Source organism: Serpula lacrymans (assembly GCF_000218685.1).
Source record: "Serpula lacrymans var. lacrymans S7.9 unplaced genomic scaffold SERLAscaffold_13, whole genome shotgun sequence".
Classification (NCBI taxonomy): Eukaryota; Fungi; Basidiomycota; class Agaricomycetes; order Boletales; family Serpulaceae; genus Serpula; species Serpula lacrymans.
In genome coordinates, this window is record NW_006763302.1 from 275,558 (window position 1) to 291,968 (window position 16,411).

Below are 16,411 nucleotides of genomic sequence, written 5' to 3' on the forward strand. Positions count from 1 at the left end.
GAGCGGGGGAAAGCTCACTTACCAACATCGGCGGAAATATTGTCGATATATTCAGCAGTGCTCATGGTTGTACCATGAAGTCTCGCAGCTACGATATCTAAATCGGAGAAGAGGGACAGGAACATTTGGATGCCATCGTCAAAGTGCGTGACCTTATTTATCGTCTTGAGAACTCTGGCGGCATTCGGCTGGTTTTCTATATACGTGATGGTAGAATCACGAAAACCACTTCTACGAGGTCTTATGTGATAAGAATGTACCCGCAGTCATAGCCATTACTGGCCTTGAACAAGTGGATCCTATGGAACGACGGTGGGTGGGCAATCAGAGGCATTTCAAGCCTTATGGTATAAATCCTGTTGGACAGGCATGCGTCAATTTGATACCTGGACTTGACGGGATGTACAAGAAGTACAACAGTTCGAAGCTGAAGGGGTACAGTGGCAAAGTTGTGACCCATCGGATATTGAAGATCATGAATTCAAAACATGATGAATAAGATGTAGGAAGACGTGGTGCACGTGTAACTGCCATTTCTGACGTTCATTCGCCCCTGCTCATGTGCAGAGACCGAGACACTTGAAGCCATATCCCATTGCCTCGTAGGTATGAGGGCATCGGGATTTCACCCTCTCATTCTTTCAGTTTCAAGTTGTTAGTTCACTGAATGGTGAAATTGCAATCTCACATGCCAGAATCTGGTCGCTTGTAACACAAAAAATTATATCAAAGTGGTAATATTGTGGACGTACGGGAGCAACAGCATATTCTGAACTTGGTAGTGGCCTATGTAGATACCTTGCGTTGCCGACTTCTAACGATGGGGACGCCCTGTGTCCGCATAGCATCCATCTTGATCTGTATCTGTTCCGTTTCCCTGACTGTTCTAAGCCTCCGCTTTGCCACTTCTTTCAAGATTTTATCTCTCCGCACATAACCAGTGAACCTCCAATTCTTGCTCCCTTTTTTGGTCATCCGCAAATATTCATATCTCCTCCACCGCTTGAGTGCGGACAAGGCGAATTTCTCTTCCAGCCATTTCTGTCGCTCTTTCCTCGCTCCTTCGTCCATATCCTCCATTGCCAACGGATAGTAGAAGGGGTCAACCAACCCCACTACGGCACGCTTATATGTCTTGTAGGACTTTGTACGCGTCCAAGAACCATCGTGAGGGTCACGATATATAGGAGACAGATAATTAGTGGTACGAATATAGGTCGTCTTGACACCATAGACGGCGGACAAGTACGACCGAACGTCAGTCTTGGTCACTGACTGGGGAATGCGAAAGGTTGCTTCGTAGGGGTTGTATGGCTGACCCGTTGGGGTATGGTTACGAACCATGCGAAATACAATGTTTGGAAGATAGATTTTCTGTCCGACGACTTTGAGTTCTTTTGTCCCATTCTCCTCCTTGTACTGCAGACCTCGCAACCTCGTCCGCCGCTCATTTAACCTTCCGAGCCACTCGCCTTCTGTAAGTTCATTCCCGTCTTCCTTGACAAGCTCGCCTTTTGCAAGGAAACGCTGGTATCGAGAAAATTCTGACGGAGTAAGGTCGCTGCCTGAGGGAGGTTTGAATGCATCCTGTTTTCGTAGACGGCGAAGACGGACAGCATGGGGAGTAGATTGCTCCCTTGCAGCTGCAGCATGCTTTGATAGTGCAGAAGCACCGTCTGGGACTGTAGTCGCGTACAGACGACGGAAAACTCGAGTCAAAGACAGCATTGAAAGCTTTTCTACTTTTGCGGTTGGACGCAAAAGTCGGGTCTGAGCAGTAGAGGAAATTTCTCCACGTGGTTGCACGTGAGGTTTTGGGTGCGACACCGCCACCTGGCTTACAGGACTCTTCTACCTGCTTTCCGCTCACCTTGAGCTTTATCTGTAACCACCACCTTGACTGGATTCGTATAACCCCATCATATAATCGCTCTTTTACTCAGGATCAACGGGCCAACATGGCTGCGTTCTCTATTTTTCGATTTTTCCGCTTTCTGAGGGCAATATTTGCCCCGATGGCACTAGTTATTGGCTTCTCTTGCTTGTTGACCTTCATATTTATTTTATACCAGCCAACTACAGGACCAGGAGAAATACAGCGGCTAGGATGGCAATCATGGGATGTTATCTCTATGACGGACTACGAACAACTGCCTACAGACAGTAGCTCGACACCGGGTCAAGTTTCTGGCGTGGACTGGTGGAACGTCTCGACTTCTCAGGACCAAACAGCTGACGGTGGCAGTCTACCATTGGATGTATGGGCGCCATTGCTTCCACATGATACTGGCCGTGCGTGCATCGTGTGTCTAGTAGATGTCATAATATTGACTAACCTCATGTCCCATTTATTAACCTGATATTAAAAGTCTCTGAGATCGCCGTCACCCGGTGCATGTTCCCACCCGACCTTGTTGGCGATATATGCGCACCTTCTACAACCATAGAGCAAGATGCTATCAAGGGTAAATGGGTCCGTGTAGAGCGAGACCTTAACAAGCAGTCTGGCCTTTGGTCTCTGGTTCGTATATTCAGTGGTTATTACCAAGAGGACTGGTGATCTTATCTCTGCCTTTATCGTCATTCGCATACCAAACAGAACATTTACTATAGACGCACACGCCGTCTTGACATCCCTCTGGTTACTGACTTCCAGCTCCTTCCAGCTGGCGAATCACCCACCCCCCTGACGGACCCCTGGGTCAAGGTAGATCACTCTGTCAGAGATGGTGTCATGCGCACAGACCCAATCTATTTGTGGTATCGTACTGGAAAGACTTTGCGTGAGATGTCAGCAGAGGAGAAACAACAACTTGTCACTGAAGTAGATGTTCTATATGGGGAAGACAGACCTTGGTATGGCTTCGAGAAGCTCGAACCTGCTATTACACCAGAGCAAGAAGGTCGACTTGAGAGCGTCTGGATGACATATCGTAGAGGCGTGAAGCGTATGTCTTTTTCTGGTCTTTACACTTATGTTCTCACAAGAATGCCTTTCAGCCGTCCCGAAAGCTCCTCCGCTCCATTTTTCAAAAGATGGGAGGTTCAAGGTTCTTCAAATTGCCGACTTGCATTACTCTGTTTCTCGTGGAAGTTGTAGAGATACAACGATTGAACCATGCGCCAGCTCCGACAATCTGACCAATACACTCCTTGGTCAGGTTATAGACGAAGAAAAGCCAGATCTCGTCGTATTTTCAGGGGATCAGCTGAATGGTCAAGGAACCTCATGGGATCCAAAGTCTGTTCTAGCCAAATTCGCCACTGCAGTAACGGACCGAGGCATCCCATGGGCGGCAATATTTGGGAATCACGACGAGGAAAATGGTGATGTGAAGGAGGAGCAAGTTAGGATGATGCAGGCACTGCCATATAGCCTTGTTGAGAGAGGTCCAAAGGACATACATGGAGTTGGCAATTATGTCCTCAAAGTTAAAAGTGCCGATGCGTTAAGTCCCAGAATCTACCATACATGCCAGCCCATATCTAACTTTTTCGTTTTCAATCATAGATCAATGACACACCTACTGACTCTGTACTTCCTGGACTCTGGATCATATTCGAAGGGATACTTGGATTGGTTCGGCTTCTTTACACCGACGGAGTATGACTGGATACATGAAGTAAGTTCCCTGCATGTAAGTTTTCCAACGTTGCCTGATGTTCCTTGCAGGACCAAGTGGACTGGTTCCTGCAACAGTCTGGTATGTAAACCTACTTTATTAGCAGGACATCTTCTGAAGGGGTTATATTACAGGTACCATCGATGCAATTGAGCGTCCATTCACACCAGATACAACCAACGACTTCGATGGCATCTGGGAACGCCAATCTGACCAGCTGACACCAGAAACTCGTAAGCTTGCAAAACCCAATGCAATGGTGTTTTTCCATATACCTTTGTGTGTTATTTTTATTCACATTTATGTTACCATTGGTGACACCTGAATTTGGTATTCAGGCAAGAGTCGTACTCCACTCCTGACAGGGACACTCGTACAGGCCAGCTATTGGATTATGGATTGCATGGGCTCGAGGGACCTGGTGCTGCCAAGAAGAGCGATGGCTTCTTCGAGAAGGGTTTGTTGACAGCTCTGGAGAGTGATCACCGAGCTAGTGCAAGTATTCCTGAAGTTAAGGTCGTCGGGAATGGTCACTGTCACAGTATGTTGCCCATCTTACGTTTTAGCTGGTAAAAGGCTGATGGAGGTTCCAGTTACCGAGGATTGCAAGCGGGTGAAAGATGTCTGGTTATGCTTTGGAGGTGGAGGGTAAGCCGTTACATCCGTCCCCAGGACAAAAGTAAATTGATTCGTTCTCTAGATCATATTCAGGATACGGGAAAGTTGGGTGAGCAGTTTGTCAATTGTAATTAGTGTTTCTAGCTGAAAATTCCCCCCAGATTCGACCGAAGGTTCCGTGTATATGAGGTTTCAGACTATGGAGAGACCATCCGCACCTACAAACGCACAGAGAATAATGTGATCCTCAATGACATAGTGCTTGCTGGTCGGGGAGCTCCACCACTAAACAGCGAAATGCCGAGGTAGACAGGAGAGACCAGTTTTTGTATTATTACCAGAGATCAAGTATTTTGGAATGCATATATGGAAGTTTTAAAAGGAATTTCGTCACTACTATATGTGTCGGTGGTATCTTCGCGCGACGCGACTGGATACACGATACGCGTCAAGTGCACGTGACAGCTATGGTTTATTACTTTAGGTAAAGGACTAGCAAACCCCAGCTTTAATCTCAAAAACATATAAAACCCTTTTACCACGTTCGCGTTCACTTTATCTTTTGTTTCCATCCTCACACATACAGAAATCAACTATCTCAAATCCCAATAAATATCTAATAATTGTCTGAACATGGTTTATTATCGTACGCCCTCGTCGTCTGCGAACCCATCGCCGTCCTCTTCACCAGCGTTCGGTCCTGTTGATTCATCGCCCTTATCTTCTCCAAGTTTACAACCAATAGTCCTCGATTCACCCCCAGCTACACCTGGACATGTCTTGCACCCCTTCGCAGCCTCTACTAAAGCAAACAGGCGTCCTCCCCAGTACGAGAAGAAGCTGGAAACACCTCCGGTAACTCCACCGCAGGCTTTCACTTCCAAACCGTCACTAGGATATTACCGTGTCCCCAAGCTTACACATAAGAGTGAAGATGATGACTTCTTCCGTGGTAATGGTTCTCCTATAAGTAGCTCCTTTTCTCGTCAGGTATCACGCAACTTAAGCCGTGAGGAACAAATATGGGATGACGCTCTCGAGAAGCCTTTCAGCACGGGTATCGGTGCCATTGACCTCAGGTGTCTGTCGTTTCATCTTAGTATACACTTATTGGTTCTCCTGATCATCCAGTTCACAGTAATCAACAATTGACATATATCCCTCCGTCAATTGCTGACCTTTCCAACTTTTTCAACACATCCGAGAAATCGGAGCAGGTAAACATCGTCGATGCAACCGCAGTTCGCTCCTTCTCTCGTGTCAGCACTGGGACAGAGAGTAGCTCGTCTCGTACTCGTTCGTTCGGAAGAATAAAGTCCATTGTCGAATCTGGGAAAGAAAGGCATGAACTCCAGCTCTACCTTTCCGGAAATCAAATCAGCAATCTACCCCGCGAACTATTTTCTCTTCAAAAGATGACTGTTCTTATTCTTCGTGAGTCCTCGCGTCAATATGACTCGATAAATGCTAACTTCATGCTCGGTATAACAGGCGGAAACCTTCTTACATCTATTCCGTCAGATATATCTCATCTTTCGAGCTTACGCGAGCTCAACATATCCAACAACAAGCTCACATATCTTCCATCCGAGCTTTGTGAGATGCCTGCTCTAGATAAACTGTATCTGAACCCGAACCCATTTCTCCAAGAGCCTTCTCGTTCTGTCACGCATGTAAGACCTGCTTCTCCGCGACTGGAAGCTCTTCAAGTCCGCCGTTCCCGATCCATATCTCATTTCTTTCTGCAGCGAAAAGAAGAATTAGCAAGGCCCCCAACTACTGCCGTCTCTTCTGCCTCTGTTTTCGTACCTTCCATCCCGCCTTTAAGCGAAATGTGCTATCGCAAGCTTCTCACACCAATCAGTAGTTTTGCTACTACACCCACTGTTCTTTCAGAATATTATGGTGTCCCGCTTTCTGAATGGTGGGAAGATTGTATCCCCTCTAATATCCGAGAGACGCTGGGGGCATGCGTACCAGGAACCTTCAAACCCCACATCTCATTATCGCCCACCTCGAGTCCTTCTCATGTCCGTTCTCGCAAGCAGTCGCCTTACGTTAGCGTCGGTGTATGTCCTAATCCTAAGCACCGGGGCAGCGTGTTCATAAAGCATGCCGAAGAAAGGTTCACATGGGAGAGGGTCATCAGTGGCGTTGACGTCGGAGGCTCAGTCCCCGTGCGATGGCGTGGCTGCCTACGGGGTTGTCTAGACTTTTTGGTGCAAAATGACGAAAACGCTGTTGAAGCTGAGAATTCTCCTGCGAGTGGCCACGATGCGGACACGGAGTTAAACTCAGAGTCGGATGTAGATTCCCTGATGGCGGTCGACGACGAGATGGATGCGATTCAGGTGGTAAAGCTGGATGGAAATATGCTCGCTATGGATGAGTTTGAAGATTGATTTTGGTGGAGCGGGCTGTTGCATTCGTCTGCTTGCGAGGGAGTCTTTCAACCGGACGCGTCAATGTCCTTTGGTTGAGTTTTATGTACTGGTGTTGTGGACTGAAATTGAGTCAAGTCTATATCAATCTTTTATTCGCAAACTGATGCGCGGTCACACCGAGTTCTGTCTACACAGTCACGGCCTCAAATTCAAGTTCCAACGCGCGATACAATTATGCCCAGTTCAGCGGGCTCAACTTCAAGAAAACGACATAACGCTGAATCCAAGCTTACTGCAAACCTGATGATATCTTTGGCTCAGCGTATATGTTTAGCAAGAAAGAAGCAATCGGCTTAACTTGAAGGGTCATCGCTAGTATTGCGCAGAGTCTCTTCATTTCACTAAATTCTGACCGCAAGGACCATTCGTCATCGTTTCCTTCCTAGGTCTCAAAAGTCAGTGCAATCGATGCGCATTTCAGAATATACTTGAACTTCCTGGAGCGATCTGACTGAATGGTCTTCTCGAGTAGGACAATCACCTGAAGTCATCACTGGCTTCTGACAGCTATAGCTTAGAATGGACTTGGCAGTTCTCATGGCAGCGAGCGTAGTTCGATTTTGCCACAAATCGGAGCATCCTTTCCTGGTTTCATACTTCAAGGTGATGGGCGTCATGGTGGCTTCCCGTCAGTGGTCGTAGCCATCTCGTATACAAATTATGGCGGCGGCATGCCTGCTAATAATCATTACCTCTTTTAATAGCATAGCTCCTGCTCCATCCTTGGCGGACACCGCTGGAGCTTCCTGTGCTCTATTGTTGCGCAGCTGCTACGTTTCTTTCGAGTACAGCACGCATAGCACACGCCTCCTTCAAGCACGGAAATGGGCGATTATCCTCTGCGACACTTACGTGCTTATCGAGATGATCGCACCCGACGATAAACATCAATCCTCCCCAAGTCTCGACCCAAGCCTCGTTTTATAGCGCGTTAAGTCGGTCTTAGCCGTCAGACGTGATTCGTCTGCACTATAGCATCACTATAACTGCACGACTTACTTCTATTTACATACTATGATCAGAACCTTTGTCAACAACAAGGAGCAAAGGCTTTTATGGGAATTCCGTGAGTCTTCATGCCTCTTCTCATCGGCCGCCATTGACGCGCAGTATACCTATTGAATCGATCGCTTCCATTAGACGCCCCACAGTGGAGAACAGTTATTAAAACGTTGCTCTCTCAAGGATAAATGCCACGAACGGTCTCTTCTTATCAAAGACGCCTGTACGTTGACACTCAGGGACAATGTCAGGGATACGCTGGCCAAGCGTTCTCGATACCTTTGCAGTTAGTTCTTTCTCTCTGATTGGACAATGTGGCGGCTTCTTCGACCTACCCTAATTTCAGAGATGCGAGCACAGACTCCATTATGAGCGCTCAGCTTGCATAGCAATTCCAAATTTGTGTGGTGGATGAATGGTTACACTTCGAGTTTTGGAACTGCCGTATCGCGGCAACAATTTTTTTTTAAAATCCCGATGGGTCTGATCGAAAAATGTGTACCTTAACCATAAATCAAACTTCAATGTCCATATATACTAACTACAGGTTGTTTGTACATGTTGTACTATACAGTTGATAAAGCAGTGGCTGATGATGTCAGAGGGTGCAGCCTGTGTGACCAGCTCCGCTGCATGAGAGACTTGTATCTAAAATAGAAAGAAAGGCAACACGGTGCAAGAAGGTGGAATTTGAACAGAAGGAAAAGGGCCGCGTGGCATGGAGTGTGAAAACTACAGTAAAAGGTTAAAGAGGAGAATGAAAGTTAAAGGTCCGAAAATGTGTTATCATAACACCTTGCTGTGATCACCTGGCAATTGGTCAACAGAAAACTGGCACCTGCAAAAGGAGTCGACAATTCAGTAAGTTGTGCAATTAGGACATAAGAGAAAAAGAACTACCTTGAAAATCAGACAAGAAAGCCAAACCATGTGAGAGATGGTACTGGACATGTTGCATGAAACAAAGAAACTTAGCAATCCTTCTGCTTGTCATTTAAGCCAAGTCGAGGTGAGGTGCTATTGTTGTTGATATACTTCACAAAGTCACCCTCAATTCGCTCCTCCAGCAGGTACACTGCACTTTTCAGACTCAGCACAACTGGCACGGCAATGACAGAATGGACCATACACAGGCGAGGTACTGTGGGAGGCGGGAGTTTGGTGGGACCTTTTTTGCGGTTAGAATTGCTGATGAATTGATAAACTATTTTCATCAAACTACACCCCCAATACATGCAGTTGGCTTTGATAAGCATTTTTGCTAACTCACCTTTGATAGCCAGCCGCTTCCTGCCCAAGGGTGAAGTCAATATTGAAGCACTTGTTGTACTAGGTCGAAGCTGGTAGTACCACAGTTTAGTGACAATATCTCCTCCATGTAGGAAGATGATGGTCTGAATAGGGAAAGTGGGGGTAGGAAAGAGCTTGTTGACGAAGACAGGGTGACAGGTTTTGAAGCTTCCGGGGGGTCCAAGCATTGACTTGCTACTATAGTCCACTGTCAGACTTGCACGTGATTGCTTGTCTGTATTGTTGACGTTGAAAGGCAAGGGCGTCTTGAGGAGTGAATTCAATGTAGCCGTAGGTACTGGGAATAGAGTGTACATCCCTAAGTCATCTTTTACTGCACAGAATCAATACAAAAATAACACACCTGAGCTCCTCCTCATTAGGTACATGAAAGTCCTCCTCATCCTCACTTCTGTCTTCATCATTGTCATTGCCAACAACCCCACCCACCTGTGATGACTAAGCCAAACATTGTGATTGCTCTTGGGAGATTGTAGCTACGGCTTTGGAAAAAGCAATAACTGGTCGACACTGAAAGCAAATATTAGTCCTAAAAGTATGTCAGGAGCAGTACATACCTGTGCACGTTTTGGCAATACTGCATTACTTATAGTATCTTCATCAGCCTTCTTGGCCCTCTTCTTTGGACAGGTTGCAGCACAGAAAACCTATTTATATAGAGCAAAAGTGAGAAAGACTAAAAGTTTGATACTCACCTTCTCCATCACACTGATGTCTGAATCGTCAGGCAGACAATCACCACTCTCAACCCCACCCTTTAAATTCTCTTTCCAAACTAATAAGATTTTTCCATACTGCGCATAGGTGACCACAAGTAAGATTGTGACTTTGCAATTTGCTATAAACTTAGAGATGGGGTCTTTGTTGCTGACCTGGTAAAAGACTTCGTGAAGGATGAGGCGCTCCAAATTCCACTGAGGCTTATGAGGGTCATAGAATAAAAACTTTGGCGACCTATACATTTCTAGTGAATCTAGAGTGAGGTCGTAGTTATTGGTCCACTCTGTCCATTCTGACTGTAAGTTTTCGATCGCCATATGCCACACTTCTAAACACGTTGTTGATGATGAGAACTGTTGTTAAAAAACCACACACAAAACAAACTAACACACAATCCTCCCAGATTCCACAGAACTTGTTTACGGGCTTTGCCCCCTAGAACAGTGGGTGCTCTAGTTGTTTGTGGGGTGGTATGTATGACGATCCTTCAAAGTAAAACCCAGAAATATATGGGTGTGGGTTTTGAGGAGGAGGGATAGTTGAACTATAGAAGATAGAGGCTTTATGACGAATATAGACAAGCACTACCTTGCTGATTGTAGCACAAGGTAGGTTTAAGAACGACGAGATGACAAGGTTCCCAGTGGTAGCAGTGGAAAGTATTGTGACCATACTAGATCACAAGTAGCAGAGTAGTGCATTTGAGATTAGAGAAGAAGTCTGGATTGGAGTTCTTGTTTGTTTTTACAAGGTAAAATACAGGGGTTTATATAGTAAAAGAAAGGTAGGTTATGCACAGTATAGCTGTGCAAAAAGAATGAGAAAGAACATGAAGGAAGGAATGTATGCTGACAAATCCTGCATAGGTAGTATAGAGAGTGGTGACATCAGATATGGTGGGGGAGCAAAGAAGACGAGTAGGAGGAGGGTGGAGCTGACAAGGAGGTGAACTAGAATGGGGATCCAGAAGTGACTGTCAGGTGAGAATAAAAAAGAGAGCAAGGGTCCCATGGTGGGGCTGAGTAAAGAAAAAAATAAAGGGAGAACGACAAAAGCAAGGGCACAATGTGTAGCCAGTGGCGACGCAAAAATTTGCCAAAATGCCAAAATGCAGAAAGTACCGAATGGAAGAGCAAAGGTGAGCGCGACTGGATTGCCTAATAGAGGCGGTGCTGATCAGCCACAAGTTCAAAAAGGCGATATTAATTACTATTCCATGTGGCACTGTGCCTGTGTGGCACAAAGGCGAGTCTTTTTGAATATCCACTTCATTTTTGACACCTGTCCATGCTACCAATCAACTTTGGTGCATGACAGTGGTGAGTCATATGAACTACTATGCAACACTATCTTGGTGAGTTGCAAGAATGAATGTGATACTTACATCAGTCATGTGCCTCACTCATTATTTGTCATGTAAATCTCTATGCTGCCCCTTCCGCCTTTGGGCTGTGAAGAATATAAGAAGTTAGAAGGGGTGCCAAAAGATAAGCAATGTGAGACTTATGAGTAAGTGGTGCCCAAATTGATACAATGGCTCCCAACATCTGTTGAAAGAACTGACTGGAATACAGATGAGAATCTGGTTAAAATCAGTCTGTAACACACTGCATTTGGTGGAGTAGTGTTCTTACTGCCAAATGATTATCTGGTAAGGCAGATGAACTATGCTACTGTATATCATGAGTCACAACAATGAGCCTGACATAGACACCACACTCATTGCAGCTCCATATTTGGTCAACCATTCATCGGGCTCAAGGTGTGCAAGGTGATCACTTGAAAAATCTTGTCCATTGTAAGGTGTCACATGACTTTGATATCGTTCCATTCCACGTATTCTCTTTCTCACGAGGAAATCTTTTGGTTCACTGTTACTCTCGACGACCTCTCCTCACTTTGTCTCTTTAGCTCCTCCCCACCTCTTCTTTTGGTTGTAGGGATGACGGGTGTTTGTCCTGGCTCTCTATAAAAGGTCAAGTTTTTTTTTCATATTTCTTTAAGTTCACCCAGCTCTTTATGCTCACCCAGTCCTCGCTCCTATACCTGCTTTTCTTCATTATGACAATGTTTCCTCCCCCTGCACCTTCAAGCTCCAAACAGCCTAAAAGTTTGGTGTGTGATGACGAAGTTGATAATGAGGACAAAACCCTGGGTAGGTCCTTTTTTTTCTTTCACAATATTATTGTATTTTACTCACAAACAGTATCTTGTAGGCATTGTTTTGTCTTTACTCTCCCACATCTCCCTCAATCCCAGCAATGCCATGTTGCTGATGTCTGCAGTCCTTGATAGTGCCCAGGGAAACCCCATTCCTCTTGCTCCCACCACCGTCAACTCGCCTACCGCCATTGCTTTGACCTCGTTGTCTACCACTGTTGCGTCAAACACTTCCTTGACCACCGTCACATCAACTCCCTCTGCTACCACTGTTCTATTGGCCGTTTCATCCCACGGCCCCCCTGTTCCTGTCGCAGCCATAGGTGTATTGGCATCTAGTACCAGGACCCACTGCGACCACAATGGTCAGGCATACAATGTTCCCGAGGGTCCTGTTACAGGGGCAGTTTATTTAGTTACAAGGGGTCGCCGTATCAGCATTTTGTCCAGCTGGTGAGTTTTCCTTCCATAATACACTGTCTTACTTAACTCTTCTTTCCTCTGCAGGCAACTCACATCCCCCCATGTGACGGGTGTCAGCCGTGCTGTCTTCAGCCGTTGGCCTTCCGTTGAGGCTGGGATCACTGCCATGGAGGACGCAATTGATGCGGACACAACACAAATTTTGCCTTAAACTCATACCTACATTGTACGCTACGCTGCCTGTATGATAGACTGAATAAATGCGCAAAAATGCGCTGCTTTCTTGCCTTCACTGAAGTCATGCATCACACCCGCACAATTGAATTAATATTTGCAAACAAGCTCTTGATCATACATATAAACAATTGGGATTTTAAAAAAATTGTTGCCGCAATACGGCTGTATCCAAAACTTGAAGTGTAACCACTTATCCACCATAAATTTGAACATTGGGTTGCAAGCTAACACAACAAGCAGATGATGAGGCCTGGAGCTTGCCTAAAGCACAAGTAAGCCTTTCGGGATTCTTCATTCCACCCATGCACAATCCTGGTTTCTACTAATTGTTCACACAGGGATATCATAACTGTATGCCTAATGCTTGCTGAACCGCACACGTAAGGCACAAACACCAAGTTATGGACCATATCAAAACTGTAGGTAGCCTTTAGCTTTACTATAGCCTGCAGAAAAGGGCGACTGTTCTGTGAGTGCGTTTATCGAGATTATTTCTATAGAACACCAACTCACGTTTTTTTTAAGTGTTGAACATTGATTGTGGCCATCTAACGTGATTCATCTCAAATGTAGGAAATGTGATTGCTAATCCATTGTTCTCGAGAATAAATGCGGCAGATGTTCCCTGGGCTCATTGAGGTGTCCATACTTTGGTATCAGGAACATAGGGGTTGATTGTGCAATTGTCCCCAAGGGTTTGGGGGTGGTTCTTGGTTTCTGGTTTGACAATAACATTCTCTTTGACCTACCTCCTTAATCTGAAAGTTGTGTGTGTGGAATTCTCAACCACAAGTGCTCAGAATGTTGCTTAGAAGTTCCAAAGGATAAGGTTTGCCAGAGTGTTTCATATTTGTTACAATACACAATTTTTGGACATTTAAATTTCATTCTCCACTCTAACTTTCTTCTGTAGTTTTTGCACACTGTGCCATGCGGCACTTGCCTGTTCAAACTCCACTTTCTCATGCTGCACTGCCTTTTCTTTATTTTAGCTACAAGTCTCTCACACCATGGGGCTGGTTCACACAGGCTGTGCCTCATGACTCATCAGCCACTGCCTTCATCAACTGAACAGTACACATGCACAAATAGTCTGTAGTAGTATATATACCCCAATAAATTAAGGAGACTTCTCAGCGAGTCTTCCTGTTGTTTACTCACAGCTAACTTGATCCTATCTTAAGGGGTAACTACTCCCACTCACTCCCTTATTGCTTGTCTGAGTTGTGCGCCAGAGTATACATACTCTTGGTTGTAACATTAGGACTCGCTCCCTTACTCCCTTACTCTCTTACACTTTGTGCAAACCCAGACCACAGGGTTAAGTGGACGTCTTTCAAACAGCAAGATTTTGGTGCCAGACGGTGTTGAGCTTTAGCTAGCTGCAGAAACAAAGTGTGTGCCCCAATCCTGCAGGCAAGCTCCTCATGACAAGGTACTAGAAAGAATTGAACAATTATACACGGCCCCCAGTGTTAAGGGGAGTACTTTAGCTCAGCAGTTGGTGTGGGACCACTGTTGATTAGATTTGGATACAAAACCTCTTTTTCACACTCCTCTGACCAGGCCAGGCACTTGCCTCTGCCAGTCTGGAGAAGGGTTGACAGCTTAACAAGCGGACCACCCCCTGACAACCATTCGGACCAGGGTTTTGTACTATAACCTTACATACATTTTCAAATACTATAGTGTGGGTAGTCGGAGATTGAGATCCAATCCTCAGCTGGGAAGAGGTAGATCCGCAGATAGAAAGCGGGGACCCCCAGCTACATTTTTTTACATTTACAAAGAGAACAAGCTGTCATGTTGTCACAACCACAACAAAGCGATATCAACACTCTGTTGCACAACATGGATGCACACATTGTGGGCATTGGCTTATTTAAGCCCAGCTTATATCCTGAAAATATGGGAGTTCTGGGTTCTGATTGGCTAGAAAAAGCTAAAATTGAATGTTTTTAGGATATAAGCTGGGCTTAAATAAGCCAATGCCCGCAGTGACAGATACTGTTGTTGACAATGCAGCTTGCCGAGATTCAAGCCGCTGTCATGCACCAAAAGTAATTGGTAGCATGGACAGGTGTCAATAATAAAGCAAATATTCAAAAGACTCGCCTTTGCGCCACACAGGCATAGTGCCACGTGGAATAGTAATTAATATTGTCTTTTTTGAGCTTGTGGCTGATCAGCACCACCTCTATTAGGCAATCAACTCACGCTCACCTTTGCTTTCCATTCGGTACTTTCCATGTTTTGGCATTTTGGCAAATTTTTGCGTCGCCACTGGCTACACATCATGCCCTCACTTTCATTGTTTCCCCTACCCTTTTTCCTTTACTAGGCCCCACCATGGGCCCTCTACTCTCCTTTTTATTCTCACCTGACGGTTGTTTTTGGCTACCTATTCTAGTCCACTGCTCCATCACCTCTATCTGTCACAACCAACAGTTTGTATACTCTGGCACACAACTTCAGACAAGCGAAGAGGAAGTGAGTGGGAGTGGTTACCTTTTAGATAGGACCAAGTTTGTTGTGGGTAAACAACAGGAGGACTCGTTGAGGAGTCTCCTTAATTTATTGGGGTATATATACTACTACAGACTATGTGTACATGTGTACTATACAGTTGATGAAGGCAGTGGCTGATAATGTCATGGGGCACAGCTCGTGTGACCAGCTCCACTGCATGAGAGACTTGTAGCTAAGTGTCACAATCAAAGCTTTGATACTCTGGCGCACAACTCAAACAAAGCTTTTAAAGGTAGTGAGGGGAGTGGTTACCCTTAGGATAGGACCAAGTTAGTTGTGGGTAAACAACAGGAGGATCTGCTGAGGAGTCTCCTTGATCTTATTGGGGTATATATATTACTACAGGTTGTTTGTACATATGTACTATACAGTTGATGGAGGCAGTGGCTGATGATGTCATGGGTCACAGCTCGTATGACCAGCTCCACTGTGTGAGATACTTGTAGCTAAAATAAAAAAAGGCAGTGCAGTGCGAGAAGTGGAGTTTGAACAATGATGAAAAGTGCCACATGGCACAGTGTGAAAACTACAGAAGAAAGTTGAAGAGGAGAATGAAATTCAAATGTCCGAAAATTGTGTTATTGTAACACTACCCTCCTTCTAAGGCTCAACTTCCAGGTGAGACCAATACCGGAGGTAGTAGTTAAATTTTTGGGCATAGTTTGAAAAAGGGAATTAAAAAGGTTTGAATCCATGCCTCTAAGCTTCCTAGGAGCCGAGGGGTTCTTAGAGCAAAATTCATGAACAGTATTGCGGGAATTGACCAGATAGGCTTTTGGTTCCCACGTCCTGTCCTCATCTCCATAGCCCTTCCTTAGGACTAGGAACTCTAACTTTCCACGCTTCAAGCGTGCATCCACCACCTGTTCGACTTCAAACTCTTTTTCACCTTCCTGGGTGACTACCACTGGTCCAGGCCAGTCTATGTGCTGTCCTAGCAGCAGCCCTTTGTAGGGTTTTACACAGCTAATATTAACTGTGGGTACTACCCTCATTCATTTTGGGAGTTCCAGCTCCACTGCATTGGGTTTGACTTCCTTAATCCGGTAAGGACCAATCCACTTCTCAGTCAGTTTTCTAGACTGCCTATCTTTCAATTTTAAGTGGTCGGTATCTAACCAGACCAGGTTGCCAACCTTGTAATCAGGGGCCTTAGAGTGTCTACGCTCTGCCCTGTCTTTCAACTGCTCCGCAGTTTTGAGAAGCTCCTTGCATGTTTTGTCTAAGACAGACTTCATGTCCTTAGCCATGTTCCCAGCAGCCTCATTTTTGCTTTTGCCAGGTTCCACACCCATTTTGGGAAGGTACAATCTTGTGACCTCAAATAGTGCCTTTCCTGTAGCC

At 45.4% G+C, this 16,411-nt stretch overlaps 4 protein-coding genes across 4 annotated transcripts; 2 read left to right on the forward strand and 2 right to left on the reverse strand.

The window, feature by feature from the left end:
- Window positions 1-750: 750 nt before the first annotated feature.
- On the reverse strand, window positions 751-1,753 carry SERLADRAFT_476792 (uncharacterized protein; the record flags this gene model as incomplete). Its single annotated transcript, XM_007322429.1, has 1 exon — window positions 751-1,753. One exon carries the CDS (start codon window positions 1,726-1,728, stop codon window positions 787-789), a length of 942 nt encoding a protein of 313 aa, XP_007322491.1.
- A 120-nt stretch (window positions 1,754-1,873) lies between these two features.
- Window positions 1,874-4,622, forward strand: SERLADRAFT_476793 (uncharacterized protein; the record flags this gene model as incomplete). The annotated part of the gene is made up of 11 exons (XM_007322430.1): window positions 1,874-2,292; window positions 2,364-2,521; window positions 2,600-2,948; window positions 3,001-3,448; window positions 3,512-3,623; window positions 3,674-3,704; window positions 3,758-3,902; window positions 3,962-4,164; window positions 4,217-4,271; window positions 4,324-4,350; window positions 4,403-4,622. The coding sequence occupies 11 exons, from the start codon at window positions 1,959-1,961 to the stop codon at window positions 4,548-4,550; spliced, it is 2,010 nt and encodes a 669-aa protein (XP_007322492.1).
- Window positions 4,623-4,874: 252 nt separating this feature from the next.
- On the forward strand, window positions 4,875-6,710 carry SERLADRAFT_417754 (uncharacterized protein; the record flags this gene model as incomplete). Its single annotated transcript, XM_007322431.1, has 4 exons — window positions 4,875-5,320; window positions 5,380-5,675; window positions 5,733-5,914; window positions 5,990-6,710. 4 exons carry the CDS (start codon window positions 4,875-4,877, stop codon window positions 6,641-6,643), a joined length of 1,578 nt encoding a protein of 525 aa, XP_007322493.1.
- Window positions 6,711-7,849: 1,139 nt separating this feature from the next.
- Window positions 7,850-10,035, reverse strand: SERLADRAFT_441871 (uncharacterized protein; the record flags this gene model as incomplete). Its single annotated transcript, XM_007322432.1, has 7 exons — window positions 7,850-8,018; window positions 8,958-8,977; window positions 9,018-9,172; window positions 9,226-9,296; window positions 9,342-9,436; window positions 9,556-9,645; window positions 9,694-10,035. 7 exons carry the CDS (start codon window positions 10,033-10,035, stop codon window positions 7,850-7,852), a joined length of 942 nt encoding a protein of 313 aa, XP_007322494.1.
- Between the last annotated feature and the right edge of the window lie 6,376 nt (window positions 10,036-16,411).